Source organism: Amblyomma mixtum, chromosome 8, assembly GCF_055824585.1.
Source record: "Amblyomma mixtum isolate Tamu chromosome 8, ASM5582458v1, whole genome shotgun sequence".
Lineage (NCBI taxonomy): Eukaryota > Metazoa > Arthropoda > Arachnida > Ixodida > Ixodidae > Amblyomma > Amblyomma mixtum.
Window position 1 is genome coordinate 1,154,994 of NC_143019.1, and position 15,909 is coordinate 1,170,902.

General features: G+C 46.9%; 1 protein-coding gene across 1 annotated transcript in view; it reads right to left on the bottom strand.

The window, feature by feature from the left end:
- Positions 1 to 15,032, bottom strand: part of LOC149331114 (sulfotransferase 1C2-like) — a 42,361-nt gene extending 27,329 nt beyond the window's left edge. Inside the window, exon 1 of the mRNA XM_089556335.1 lies at positions 14,858 to 15,032. Coding sequence (XP_089412461.1) covers positions 14,858 to 14,885 — 28 coding nt within the window. The 5' untranslated portion in view covers positions 14,886 to 15,032. The remainder of the gene's footprint in view (positions 1 to 14,857) is intronic.
- Between the last annotated feature and the right edge of the window lie 877 nt (positions 15,033 to 15,909).

Sequence of the window (15,909 nt, forward strand, 5' to 3'; positions counted from 1 at the left end):
CCGTTGGCATCTAAAACACCGGGGAGGAGCTTCAGTGAAATCGGCAAATGCGTGTTTTGTGAATCCCAGATCAATATTTTCGGGGCGCTCTGAGTTGGGTGCGAATGTCAGCATGATAGAGTTGGTAGGTTTCGCAGCCCATTCTTTTTCTTGAGACTCCACACGACGCAGAACACATTGTAGTTTCAAATCAAGTAGGTCACTTTCTGAATACCACTTTGGTACACCCTTAACAACACAGGTGATCTTCATGTAGGAATGGGGCAACCGCACTTTAACCATGATGTCACCAATCTGAGAACACTGAAGGAGCTTGTCAACCTGCTCTTCTTTTGAGACATCCAGCTGAAGAGCCCCTTGCATGGTGAACCGACTACGGATCGGAGCTGATCCCAGCAGTGACTGAATGGCCGCGAAAAGCAAGAGGGGATTCCTCTCTCTTAAATCAACCCCTTTCTCTGTGGGCTCAAGCACTACCGGGATCCCGACCATTCGGTTCTTGCGGTGACTCCCCAACTTGAAGCCCTCGTTGTCCACGTCAGCCATATCCGCCACTGACTCGTCACCGTCCACGATCGTTGACACATCCCCACTGAGCGAAGAGGTCTCGCTAGAGGGGTGGTCGTCTCCATGTTCTGGTCGCTCCATGGCCTGGGAAGCCATGGCCGCCTCTTCCGAGCCAGCCTCCTTAGATTGGCTTGGTCCCTTTAGACATGCCGGCGCCGGAGCAGCCGTACTCTTCCCATAGGGACAGTACCGCCTTGCAGATGCAGCGGCCCTCGAATATTCAAATAAAACTAGGTAAAATAGGCAAAATAAGGTAAATAAACAGAGCTGAGGCGACAGTAGGTCGAACAACGTCTTCGTCTTCCTCCTCCCAAACGAAAATACAAGGACATCTGCGAGATCATTACTTGTCTCGTTGTGCGAAAACCCCGCCCTCGTCAGAAAGCTGTAACAGGCACGTGCTGCAGAAGTACGACATGCGATTGACGTCATCACGCCTCCAGGAGGGGTGGAGAGGGAAACACTCGTCGCCCTGTGGAATGCGGCTCTCCCCTCCGAGAAGGGCCAGTAGATTCCCGCAGTGAATGGAAACAGGTTTGAGGCTGCCCTCCTCCTCTCTAGGGTGGCAATACAGTACCCGCTCAGTCAGATAACAAAGCAGAACACTCACAAGATGGGATCGGCAGGCGCCCTCCGCCGCATGCACTTGCGAGAAGTCACTGTCCCGCCTGACTTTATGCGGTACATGTAAACAGTGGCGTGTCGCCTCCGCGAGATACGCTAGAAAATACGATGTGACACTATCGTATTCATTTAAACGCGGCTAGAGATTACACAAAGAAGGGTAAACTCTCCGCCGCCAACTTCAGTTGGCCTTCAGCTTTCGGGCAGAGAGTGAGTGACGTTGCGGCGCTATAGAGTCTTCATCGTGCGAAGTTGAATCTCTTGCTTCGACATCATCAGGCAGGACAGCAAAAGGTGGCCGGAGGCGGCGTTTCACTGCCGACGAAGTACGAGACCATCGCAACGCAGCGAAACGTGCGAAGCGAGGTACTGCAACGAAACAACGTTAACCCCCAAGCCCCCGACAACAACTCAGCGACAAGTAACGCTCTCTCATTTACGCATCACAGTAATCCCTAGGTGCGCCCATAATTTTTTGTGGGATTCCAAGTCATGTTGGGATAAGCGGCAGTGAGAGAGCCGACGTCTGCGCTGCTCAAGCTTGCAAGAAGGAAGTGAATAACGTACACATCACTTAAAAAGATTTCATGAAGTTAGTTCAGTATAAGCTGAGAATTAAATGCCAGACTGAATAGAATATTCAAGTAAATATCTAGCTGAACATGGCAATACCTATTATAGGAGAATGAAAGCCGGACACACACCAAGAACGTTTCACTGAAGTAGTTTTATGTCGTCCTTGAATTGGACACACTTGACACACAACTTCTTACTAACAAAAGAAGACAAACTGCTATTTGAGTATTTGAACATGAGCTCACAGTAAACCACGATTTTTTGTAATGCGCAAAACATGGGCGGCTAATAAAAAAATTATTTCACCCTAATCTGCAATGAACACATTTCTGTAAACCAAGCTCGCTTTTAGGAGACAAAGCACGTGTTGAAAATTTAGGTTTTTAGTTTCCTAAAAGGAACAAGCATCCTAAACAAGCTGCAATATATTTTAAAAAACTTTCTCTTTCCTACGAACTAATGAACCTCATTAAACCTTGCGTTTGCTGCATGATGACCTCAGTTGCTGGTGTGTCCTAAAACCGAATACAATGAACTCTTCACATTTCCTGACAATAAAGCCCTGTCTCTTCTCCCGCTTTCGTACGAGCTTCGCGCCAGCTTGTACAGTGCCCGTTGTATAGCTGCTGCCCACACAAAAGAAAAAACTCACGAGGACAAAGGCTTCCGCCCAGTGAAAGGAAGCGACTAAAAGCCCAAAAGAGCGCAGTGGTGCTTACGTGTTCTGCAAAGCACTTATTGTTCGTCCCGCGACAGAATTTACAGCTGTCGGAAGCGATAGCATCGCCGTCAGCGGATGGTATACCTCCGTAGTTACAACGCGAAAGACAGGACAAGAGAGGACGACAGAACACAGCGCTATGTTCTGTCGTCCTCGCTTGTCGGACGGCAGAACAGCGCTGTGTTCTGTCGTGTTCTGTTGCAAGCAGCGCAGTGTTTTGTCGTCCTCTCTTCTAAACAGCGCCGTGTTCTGTCGTCCTCTCTTCTAAACAGCACTGTGTTCTGTCGTCCTCTCTTGTCGGACGGCAGAACAGCGCTGTGTTCTGTCGTGTTCTGTTGCAAGCAGCGCTGTGTTTTGTCGTCCTCCCTTGTAAACAGCGCTGTGTTCTGTCGTCCTCTCTTGTGAACAGCGCTGTGTTCTGTAGTCCTCTCTCATCCTGTCTTTCGCGCTGTAACTATGAAGGATTGTCGCCAACTCGCCCAACAGCTTGCTTTATGGATAGATACCGCTGCGCTACTGAGGATGTTCATTGCTTCTACGTCGCTGTTTTGAAATCTTCCCGATTTAGTGCACACTACCAAATTACATAAGGCTGCAGTCGGGTACCATTTGAGAGTAAATTTATTGAAATAATGGAATTAAAATAATTAAGGGAAAACACATTTGAGCAGAAATAAGTGTCCTTACTCCAGGGAAGTGGCGATGGGGGTGGTGTCAGCGTGCATGGGAAAATAGCCTTACATTCAATATACCAGGTGTCCCAACTAAATGTAACCAAGCTTTTAAAAAACTCGGGGTGTCCTAGCTGTCTGAAACCAAATGAGGGTTGTTTAGAGTCACGTTACCTAGTCTGCAGTATTTTTTTTGTTCTTCAAGGTTGACTAATTAGTTAAGCTTAATTAACTAACTTTTTAATTATTGACTTGAGGAGCAAAGTGTCCATGGAAAAGTTGTAGATCGCTTTGAGAAACAGCTTACTGAGACATTTGCAGCAAAGCAATATTTACGTAAAGTAGTTTTTTTACCCGCTTTTAACCATACCCCGCACAATAAGAAAAAGCTTCCACATGACAACTGTGCCACTTCAACGTCCCAAGACGCGCCTTAAAGAATAAAATTCATTTTTTTTCTGAAGTCCTCTCCTCGATGAGACTTTGGGTGCACATTGGGGCAGAGAAATGAGCGAGCAGCAAGTCACGTGATAACTTTCGTTTAAGGCCAATAAATCAAGCTACGTAAATCGTAACTTGACGGAAACAGCACTACTGGCGGTTTTTCGAGGCGATCTAAAACTTTTTCATCGACACTTTCTTCCTGAAGTCCATAATTAAAAAGTTAGTTAATTAAACTTAACTAATTAATTAAGTTTGAAGAGCGAAAAAAATACTCAAGACTAGGCCACGCGACTATGAGCAACCGTCAGTTGGTTTCACTGTACTAGGACACTTAGCCTTTTTAAAAAGTTTGGTTACATTTAGCTGAGACACCCGGTATACGTAAATGCTTCCCCTGTTGCTGTTAATTCAAAGGAAAATGTTTCTCTTGCAATAGTGCCAAATGTTCTGTGCCCTAGAAAAATATCAGTAGTGCTTATGCTACCACGTCCCGCTCAGTTTGTCAGCCCTCATAAAAAGCAACGTGAGTGACGTCGTCCAAATGCATGCGCTTTTTTATGAAGTTCCACAGCAATTTCTCGTGCTCGTCAGGAAAGCATTGACACACTATAAGCACATGCTGTACATCACCCGCAAAAACATAACTCAACAAAAGTGAATTGGCATTCTGAATTTGTGCAGCCGTAGCTGTATATAGGTATAATGGGGGGGGGGGGGGGGGTGGCAAGCGACGCAGCAGAGTGCCTTTCTGCCGCGATAGACTATAAATAACACAACGAAGGTCAGTTGGACATGAGCTGGTTGGTAGATAACATGCGTGGTCTCGACTCAGGAATCGACGGAAACGCACGTGAGGGAACAAAGGAGCACGCTGACACTTATTTCATTTTAGCGCCTTTCGCCGATCTATCTAAGCTCTGTTCGCGTTAAAATTAGATATGTTGCAATTTCAGGACCTTATTGCCTGAATTCAGCTGGAGCTAGTAGTCAAGTTCAGTCTCCCAGAAAGAAAAAAGTGCCACTAAGGCGGGAAAAAAAGTCAGAGGAAAATCCAGGTACTTGGCAGCGCGGGAACAAAGGACATAGCATAAAGCCTCTACTTTGCTCTTCCCAGCCTACTTTCATGAAAAACACGTCCATATATGCACCTTCTCAGATCAAATTCTCTCCTGCCGTGGGTAAAACAGGTGCTGGTGGTGAAGGAAGAAGGCTAACCAGGATTGATAAAACTGATTACTCAATGCACACGCATACTGCTCAGCTACGTTGCAAAGCAGCGTGTGGTGCATCGGCTTTTTTTTTCTGAAATCGCTTAGCGGATATCCTCCCACACAGCCAACTTCCTGACTCACCGCACGTGTCTGTCGGTGGCAAGCGACTTCCTTTTCGGACGGTATGAGGTGAAATCGCTCGAGACGGAGCAACGTTCGCGCTGTACAACGCAGGTGTTTTAGACCGGTATTTCCAGCTCTGCGGATAAACTCGCTCAGGAAAAGACAGCAAATTACCCAGATATTTTCGCTGAAGTAACTTCCTTACTGGTCATATCCACGCCCTACCGTTAAGACAACATCGACGAATTTTCGAGTTCTAGGGTGTTTTGCCCATTTTATACACCTTTCACACGGGCACTGTAAAGGTACTTTGAGCTAAAGCTCCATTACTCCAAGGGAGAACGCGCGCTGCCACACGGACGCGCCTAAGGACACCTAGTTCAAAGGAACTTCGAATCAAGGCAGCTCGAGTTTGTCCTTTGAGGCTGCAAGGGAGTACTCTCTCTCCCAGTAAGTTAGCAGCAAAAATAAATGGGGATAAGAAACGATCGATATTCTTTTCTGAAATTTGCTTCGTAAAATTATTGGTCTTTTAAAATATAAAGTTATTTGTTTTGTGGCGGTTTCACCACGCCATACTCTCGTCCCGGATTTACAAGCGCCACGGTAACTACGACGCCATGTCGGCCATGTTGTTTGTTGTTTTCAGCAAGTACGGACAGTGGCGGACAGCAGCTAGTGATACATCTTGACTATAGTTCACTATAATCTTGACGGAGATCGCTGAGCATAGCAGGGGACACATGTGCGACAACTTCGCCGACGCGCCGCACCGATCGTCGCGTGCGAACTGGCATCCCACTGCAAGCAGGGACACACGGAGCGGTGAGCATCGCTGCGCCGCTCTACCCAAGCTCCGCCCACAACCTCTGTCACACTTCGCCGCCGTGCAGCGGTGCCTCAGCGCTGCTTGTGATCGTGTACAAATATCTCAAGAAAAGACAAGATTGCCTTGTTATCACAAAGTCTGCTCGAGCAGCGACAAAGCATGCCTGCTTATGTTGCGAGCTTTCGGCAACGGTACCGCTCGCGGGCGCTCCGGGCGACGAGCTCTGCTACTGCCTGGCTGCCGTGGTCGTCGCTAGGCCTATAGCCTCTTTCGCATCGTAGACGCAGCGGCCGGCGCTTCGGAAGTCGCCCGAGCTGTAATAAAAGGCCTACTCCGCACATCGCTTTACTGTCAACAACAAAAGCTCACAATAAAATAATAGTATGGTCAATTTCCGTGACGCCTTCGGCAGCGAAGCGAGCGGGCGCCAGGCGAGCCGGACCCCAACTTCAGGCCAGCGGCAGCTGCGAGGCGGTTGCGGAAAGAAGTTTGCTTGTATCACAGTCGTTACCTTTAGCAGCAGCTCAGTATTGGTCAGCGATCCTCAAAAATGACATATTTGTCACATTTCTCATCCCAGGGTTTATTATTTAAGTCAAGAACACACTTTAGCTCGTTTTTATGACGCCGGCAGACGGGATTGGCTGCCGCTTCCCGTCGTTGGCATCCAGCAGGTTGGACGCATGCGACGAGCTGCGTTCGGTCGTTGCGACGCGCCGCAGCGAATCGCACGCACTTTTCGCACATGTGTCCCCAAAACGTGAACAGAATCGCAACGATCGCAAGACCAAAGAAAACAGAGGAAAAGAAGCAAAGGGAAGAGCCGAAGAACCAAGCCGAGCCATTTGAGCTCAGTGTGGCCAGCGCTGTGATGTTATGCTCTGTACTTGGCAGATCATGTCATTATTGCAGTTGAAATTGCGTTGATTGAGCATAATATTGATATAAAACAAGTTTTTTTTTTGTGAAAATATGTGACACTGCTATATTCTCATGTGCACTGAAGTCTGCAACTTTAATCCAGTTTTTCACCGATGAGGGCGCTAAAATCGTTTTCCAAAGGTCGTTCCGCGACCGTGTAGCACGGGCGAACTCCCTTGAAGTAGTGCTCCTTTGGTAGCGTAATGGAGCTTTAGTTCATAGTACCTTTACAGTGCCCTTGTGACAGGGGTATTAGTCGTTTTGTGGGATTGGACTGGATTCCATTGTAAAGCATTTATTGCGTCGAGAGCCAGTTGAAGGAGACACGCACTAGATGGCCGCTAGCCCATGGCCGGCGGTGACCTCATTGGCCCACGCGATTGCCCGTACTTGAATCTTGGGGTCCGAGCTGACCAGCAAAGCCTCCCACCGCTCGCGAGAAGGGAGCTGTATTAACTCCGCCGGAGCTGGGTCATTTGCGCAGTTCCACAGAATGTGGTCGTGTGATGCCGTTTCACCACATTTATGGCAGTTTGGGTCCTACTGGCCAGGATACATGAGGGTAAGCACTGCTGGATTCAGAAGCAAGCCTGTTTGCACTCGGCGCCAGGTAACTTCCTGCGCTTTTTGTAACGATTTTTGTGGAGGGGGACATGCAAATTCCTATGTTCTCTGCATTTTCAACTGCCTTTCTAATGCCAGTCTTGTGCACAGTCACGAAGCTATAAGAAGGTATTTATGTGGAAGTCAATCAATTTACTCGTTGTATTGCTCATATTACCTTCGATAACGAGTTTGTATTCAGCCGCATGCGATTCCCACGGCACCCTTGTGGCTTGGTCTGACCCGACGAACCAGTGTACTCACAATGCTGTGTACAGAATTCTGCCCAAGGCGAACCCGCAGCTCTTTGTGAGAATGGGCTGCAGGTAAGAGAGATTTCTGTGTTTTAGGCGAACATCGAATCTTTCGTGACGCAAATAAGGTTATTTTTTTTGCTATATAGCGAACGTAGTAAATAATAATTCGCGAACCACTGAACGCAGTAGCACTTCGTAGTAGTTGTAGATGCATTATTAGTGCGGGAGTGCTCATATGCTCGCCAGCACCTACCAATTATTTGTCACCTTTGCATCTTGTGCCGTTGCCTAGTAACAGCTGCGCCAGGTTAAGTTAAAAAAGAAATCGCATATATATCCACGACTGTCAGTCGAAGCCGGGGCGGCGCGAACAGATCAGCTTCAAAGGCCGCTGCTCTAGAGCACTAGGCTAACGCCCCCTTTTTTTTTTTAGAAACACGGTATGTATTACACTGATGCAATATTGTGTATACATGAACTGTGCACAAAGCATTGAAGAAAACAGCCGAAGACACCTCGTGTTTATTTATTTAGAAATACTGCGAATCCCAATCGGGATCTTCGCAGGAAGGGTAAAAACAGAATTGAACAAAGAAAGTGCATAAAACACAGCGTTACAACTGTATGTGAACAGAGGCTGTTAGGTTAATAACAAAAAAATTGGCAGAGGCTTAGCTTGGTTAAGCCCGGTAAGTTGCGAAAGCAATAGCCCTGGCTGCGCCTGGTTTGGCTGGTGGTGTGTCTTCTTCCCTTAAAGCACAACAGAAAGAGCTCGACTGAAGCGGCGTGGAACCGCTGGGACGACTGTGACGAGCCGAGCTGGGGCCTCAGGTTTCCCTCCATCTGGCGTGACGTCATCACAGAAGCGCCTCCTCGCGGTAGCGGCGTGCAGCTGCTGCGCGGCGCGGCGTGGATCCGCTGGGACAGCAGCGACGAGCTGAGTTGGGCCCCAGTTTTCTCTCCGTCTGGCGTGACGTCCCAACAGAGGTCAAGCTAAAGGTCAAACGGGGATCCGCCGGGACGACGCTGAAGGCTCAAAACCTAGCGCAGTATTGCTTTCGCCATAATAACAATAATCGGTGAGGAATAACATGTGAGTAGCAATTAAAGAAAAAAATAACAGCACGATGCATTACACACTAGAAAAAACAATTTTCATTACTTGAGATAGAGCACTGCTGCTGACGACATGGTGTCTATTATGCACACTGTAGAGCTAGTAGGTGCGCTTCATATGGATCTAAAAATTTTTCTAAACATGAGCTTGTTACATTTGATGGTAGGTTATTCCATTCTCTAATGGCTAACGGGAGGTGCGCTTCATATGGATCTAAAAATTTTTCTAAACATGAGCTTGTTACATTTGATGGTAGGTTATTCCATTCTCTAATGGCTAACGGGAAAAACGATACAGTCTGTATTGGTTGCATCGATTATCTTCCAGTGTTTGTGAGTGCTTATGTCTCATTGATCTTGTTTCTGATTTTGAAATATACCTTGTACTATCTATGTTCACCATGTTGTGCATTAGTTGATAAAGTAGTTTCTGTTGTGCAAGCGACAACACTCTCGAGCTTTGCATTGTACATCGTCGTCTTCATCAACTTCTATCTGCGGCGCGAACAGATCCGATAGCTTAACCTCAATCGGAGCTTAACCTGAGTCTAATATCGGCGCCAGACGTACCGACGACCCAGCAAAGCAAAACCATGAGCAAATCAAGCTAACACGCGCTTTAGCACGTCTAACTCGGTTTAGCTACGTTAAATCTCGGACAATTTTACCACTGTCATTAAAATGCGATCAGTAATCTTTCACACATCCTCTACTGCTTTATTAGATGATCCCTCCCGGGCGCTACAGCTTGCTTCTTTTTTTCATTCAATATTTTTTCCAAATCGCGATCATGAGAATTTCGAAACTCTGAGTTCAAGACGGCCTATGTTCCTTGTCGCGTTTTGCCTATGCAGAGCTGCTGGCTTGATGTCCCCAAATATAATGCTAAACTTGGCTGAGCAATACGATGCGCTGAAGTTCATTTGTTCGTGTACTTCCGGGTGACATGTTCATGGCTACTTCACTTAGTGCAGTGAAGCTACTGTTGAGAGCTTCTTCGTAAGTGGCTTAGTTTTGTTCCTCTTTTCCTCGAGTTATGCAGCAGGATGAAATTGTTTATTCACTAGTTTGGTATGGTTCTCAAACTCTGGTTACGCATAGTTTTGAATTGAACCCAATAATCTCACAATCTACTCTCACACGCAGCTGTAATTCAGTGGTTAGGGCAAACTTCTACCGAGTCGGAGGACCCGGCAGAGTCCCAGCCGGAGGGGCTGCGTTTCGATGAAGGCGAAACGCTGTAGGTTCCCTTGCGTTGCGCGACGTCAGTACGCGCTAAATATCCTGAGATGGTTGAAATTATACTGGAGCCCCACACTGCTTCTTCTCTTCTTCTCTCGTTCACTTCTCTTCGTGGGTCCTTTCACTCCCGCCTTCATTGCTTCACTCACTGCACGATTCGCGTGTCCTCTGAGAGATGAATGGGTGACCGCGGGCCCTTTCCTTTCTTAAAACGGAATTTTTTTTTAGTATCTGGTTTTCCCCCTGTTCTTAAACAATGTAGCCAGCATGAAATCGTAGCATTGCCGGAGCTAGCTGCGCAAGTCCTTGTCGGTAGTGATTGGCCCACAATATCTGATACTCATCTCTTTTTTTATTGATATGGACGCAAAAGGAGATGTTGGTTCCTGATTATGGCGCCGCCTACTCCTGTGCACGTAAGTGAATAAAAACACTTGAACTGGGGACATAACGCGCACCAAAGCACATCTACAACGCACACAATTCACAAGGCGCTAAAATGAGCACGTCAGAAATGCTAACATAAAATAGAAAAATAAACTATAGCTAATAATATTACCTGCTACATAAAATGAGGATATACTATAAGCAATGATGTCTACTAATCCCAGTAAACGGCCTAAAAGTCACTAATTACCAAAAATTCTTTAAGGTTCTGTTTGCTACAAGCGAATGTCGTTGACATATGAGCACATGGCGTACAAGGATCGTTCAGCGCTTTAACGATGTCGGATGCACAAGTGCTTCGTTGTGTGGCGGGTCCTTATTTGAACGAGACCCATTTCAAGAATGCGGCCAGCACCCTCCTTAACCCATCGTACTCTGTAGTACGATAGTACGGCAAAGAATTTCATGCTTACATCTACTCTCGACGACGAGAGAGACTGCAATTTCTTTCCTTCTCTCGCACATTCATCCCCATTTTCGACCGGTATGTCCCTAATGATCCGCACCAAGCTGGCCATCATTGCACATAGGAAGGGATGAAGGTAATCGCTTCAACACAGTGACGCCGATGTCGTTTCGTTCTTCCAGCCTCCCTTTTTCGATCCCCATAAACCTTTCCACAAAGCGCTTCCTGGGCGTTGGAGTGATCCTCACGGTACGACTTTGTGTACCTGGAGTAAGGAGGTAGAAATAACGCTACCTACACACCAGTAGAGCGACGAACACGGTGACCCTAATGATAGGCACTTTTATATGTTGTCGCTGCAAATGGTAAAACATTGGGATAGCCAGAACATTTTATTTAGCAATCTTGCGTGAATCTTGTGTTACTCGCCGAGGGGTCAGCTTACTTGAACCCCATGGAATAGTCTGTCCTTGAACTGGCCCAAGGTGAACCCGAGACAACAGTTAGAGGGGTGTGGTCAGGGATAGTGGGAAAATTGTATGGCAGCCAGGCATGTGTAGAGGGGCGGTTTAAGGTGGCCGCAGGATTCGGGCAGTTAGGTCAAACTGATGAACTTCGGGCTCTATAGAGGTGTGGCTGGCGAGCGGTGTGTGTGCAGGATGTTTACTTGCGGATGTTTAGTAATGAAGCTCCACAAGACATCAGACATCTGTGATTGTGTCCCTGCGTTGTTGAAGCTGCAGGTAGCACCAGCGAATCAAGAATCGAATTCAAAGCTTTTATGGGCGTTAGTAGAGATGAGTGTTTGGGAGGCGCTAATATATTATAAGAGTCGCCTTTCACGTCTGCTGAAGGGAAAGGTGCGAGCAAGCCGCAACTTATTGTTATATGCGAGATTTTTACGCAGTTCAGTCCCTGATTTCAGGCTTTATAATCATCGTGACTTACTGGTATTTCTATGGGAGCAAGTCTGGAGAACTGGGTTTATTGAGGAAAGAAGGGTCTTGAGCTACCCTGCAGTGCTTATCTGAGACACTGCCAGCCATGATTCAGCACACGATGAGCTCTGCCGAGATTCCCAGCTCGATGATGAAAGGTCACTCAGATGTGGCAGCACAAATGTCGAGAAACCTAAATATAGCTTTAATTCGTTTTTGACGAACAAAGAGTTTTTTTCGAGCTTCATGACATTGGTAAACAAGTTAAACCATTGTGGCTATGTTTATGTCACATCAGTAGACACGCGATAGGTACTAAGCGTAATTTAAGAAAATTCGATGTCAAAGCTCTTAGTAAGGAGCAGATGGCAAGGTAACTTTTATGATTAAACATTTCGTCGCAGAAGCTGTCTGACTAACATTCGTGCACGCATTACTTAACAGTTATCTCTCAATTTGTACGGCAACGCAGAGGACGGCGAAGAGAAGATGCGGCGCACCTCCCTGCCCGATGACCGATGGTGGCATCATCAAGCTTTCTTGTGAACGACAACTCACACATCAACTCGTGCCCACATATCGTCTACTGCCGTCAAGACAGAGCAAACGAAATACGCTCGACACGCATGCAAGAAGAAAGTTTAGAAGCCCACCTTGCAGGGAAGGCAGATTCGGGGTCGACATGAGCGTACTCCGTATATTTTGTTCGCTTTACAGAGTCGCTCTTCAGTACGGTGGACCCGCTTTTTTCACGGCAATACCGGAGGCGCTGATTATCGCAGGCATTACCGGAGGCGCTCATACTTTGCGTGAATGTCGATTTCGGGATGACAAAGGCTCAATTTTGCTCCTTCCTGTGGCGGTGATTCCTCTAACTGCCGACGGCTGCTGAACAAAAATTATTCGCCATCTTCGGGTCGGGTCGACTAGACGTCTGCTTCGGACACTTGATGATGAACTTAGTCACCCCTAGCAACCAAACAACCAATCGGTCCACCTGTAAGCAAGAAAATTATATTTATATTGACATGCGAAATTCAGTTTTTCTGGCAGAAAGTGGATTCATATTCTACCATCTTTACACCGGGTGTTTCAGCGAAGTCCGCTACAAATTCTTAAAAGGAGACCTTTTAAGGGATGACAATTGCTTGTTTCTGATAGGTATATCAGTGCTGACGGATGTGAGAAAAAGGTGAATCGTGCAGGATAAACAACACCATTCTAATAGTTGGCGGTGTAACTATAAAAGATCAGTGCGTTGTTGCTATTTAAGGATTTTAAAGACATGCCATTGATGGATTGATTCATGCATTCAAGAACAGGTTGAAGAATGACGGAAAGATTGGTCGACAAATTACTGCCTGATTCATTGATTTGATTCACGCGGTTCTCTTGCCAACGTAGTGCTGTGCGTAACGAGACACGACGTACACGAAGGCTACGCTGGAATTTCGACCATGAGTTGTTTTCACAAGTGAACGAAATTTCAGTATAAAATTATGATAACGACTCGGTTTTATGGCTGTAGTGGCAGCTTTGGTTAACGAGCACCATGGTGCAGGATTGCTTGGCCGAAAGAATGACCCAATCCTCGGTCAAGCCGAGCGCCTGGCCAGAGAGAAGTTCGTACCCATTGGTAACCGGTGGACACTTGGCGGCACATAGGAGCGAAGATTTTTTGCAATTATTCGCCGCTCAAGGCATATTGTGAGGCTGAGAACACCCAGAGAAGGCTTTATTGCCATCCCCAGGAATGGCGTTGGCGACGAAGATGATGATGAATATTGACAAATGAAGAGTTTGACTCACAATGTTTACACCAATTGCAACCCCCCCCCCCCCCCCCCCCCCCCCCCCCCCCCGGGACGAAAGCGACCCTCCTGGCTGAAGGGCTCCGGAAATTTCGACCACCTGGGGTTCTTTAACGTGCACTGACATCACACAGTGCACGTTGACGTTAACGTTGTGCGTTAAGGACAACTAACTAGGCTAGCTCTCTCTACTATGGACCCCTTTTGCAACTTTGGACCGACAAATTGGGCTTACATCTACCAGTAAGAGCTGTACTGAAAGCATTGCTGCGCGTAAGGCCTCGTGTTACAGTAAGCATCAACAGTGCGACGATAATTGTGTAGCGTGCGGGTGCATTATAGAAAATGTTGAACATCATCGGGCACTCTATAAATCTCTGCACACCGATGTGAACAACAAGGACATGGTCAGCTGCCAAGAAACTCAGGTGTTTAGGGACAGTGGAAGCAAAATTACCACTTCAGCAGTGGAGATGGGCAAAAGAAGGCTGGAGGACTGGAAGCGTTAAAACGTAATACAAAAATTTTGCTAACCGTTGCGGCAAATAAAAAGTTGTATATCTCGAAGAAAGTCGTTTTGTATGATAAACACCACAAAAGCAATAAAATAAAACTATTCAAATAAACAAAACAGGCATTTTAATTCCCTACGCAAGGTGGGGCTTTCCGCCGGCCTGATTCAATGGGGATGCCTCTAGCAACCAAATAGAGAAGGTATCTGCACAATATGATTCGTTTTTAAGCACTCTGCGCTTGTGTGTGTTACTGTGTTCTTGCTCGGTCCTTGTTTTTGTTCGCGCAGTTTTAAAATATGAACGATTCAGACCAACTAGCCCGCCAGAAGATACTCTCTTCTAACTGAGCCCACAACAGCGTGAATGTCTTGGATGGAAGCATTCCTGCGGCTCATTTTGTTCAAAGCTACTAACGAGCCTACCCCTTTCTACTATGTGATCCCTCATGATTTTGTGTAGATTTATACAGGGTACTATCACAACCATAACCCTGGGCAGCGGGTTCTCAGCAAGCGCTGCTGCGCGTCATCCTTTTCGATGCAAGCGATATGCCCACACATGTACTACGTGACACATTTTCAACCTTTGTACAAACCCCCCCCCCAATGAGACCTAGAACAACAGCGCTACTACCGCTCCTCATAGTTTTCAATCCAACCAACTAGCCAGGCTCTCTCAACGAAGTTACCCCTATAGCACCTCTGTAGACACCTGCAATCGGACCTATAGCAAGGGGTTATACGTTCATTGCCAGCGTTTCCGTATTTCCTAGCGGTTAAAGCCATCGACTAACCCAGATTTGTACTATGCGGCCTCTGTTCCATCGAACACATACCAGCGGGTAGTGGGTCATTCGCAAGCATTGGCGCGACGCTGCGTTGAACGCTTCTCTCCGAGTGGTGACTCCTCGGCACTGCTCCTTGGTGTAGCCTCTGTAGAGAGCCACCAAGGCGGCGACGTCGTCCACAGCAATCTTCAGCAGGGCGACAATCTCCAGGAGCACCACACAAAGCGCGAACACCCACAGGCAGGAACCGAGCGCATCACTTTGCAGGAAGTTTTGCATGTGCGGTCCGTTTCTCTCGCGGGGTATCTGCAAGAAAGAAACGCCGCGCATGCTCTCAAAATCATCTCCACCACGGAACAGGTGAATCAGCTGCTGTATCCTCTCTAGTAGCTGCGTCCTTATTTTCTTTAACCAGAAAGATTCTGAGACTTCAAGGAGTCTAAATTCGGGAATTTTAAGTCTATAAATAAGAGTATCAGGTATAGAACTTTACAGGCATATATTTCGAACAAGTTAGCCACTCTAGACATCCCAAAAATTGTTCACAAGTTTGTGTATTTGCGTATGCGCCATGCGTGAGAGACAATGGCGAGCATTGCGAATCGACAGATTTTGCTCCAGTGGTTGGAAATTATCCCTAGCTAACAAGGCATCACTAAATATACACATTGCGGTGGCTACTTTCAAATGTAGCAAGATATGATGCTGGGTGAGTTGGTGGAGCATTCTTTTGAAACACAGCGTTGGCAGACAACGGACGAGAATGAAGACACACAGAACACACACAATGCGCTGTGTGTCTTCTGTGTGTCTTCATTCTCGTGCGTTGTCCTCCAGCGCTGTGTTTCAAAACAGTACTTTCCAAACCTTTCTTCTTTTTTTGGGAGGCCGTCAATACTAGCCTCGAAGTTCTCCAGCGAATCTGAAACACCGTTAGTATCATTCGATGTTGCCAAGGCTCTTGCCATAAGGAAACTGGAAACTCCGATGTTAGCGCTCAGTTCTCCACCAAACTCGAGTGTCTAGCGAAGCCTGAGGAAGAGGGCATGGTCCGTTTTTGTGAAGGATATCTGACAGAAGGAAGTAGTCCTGTTTCGGAA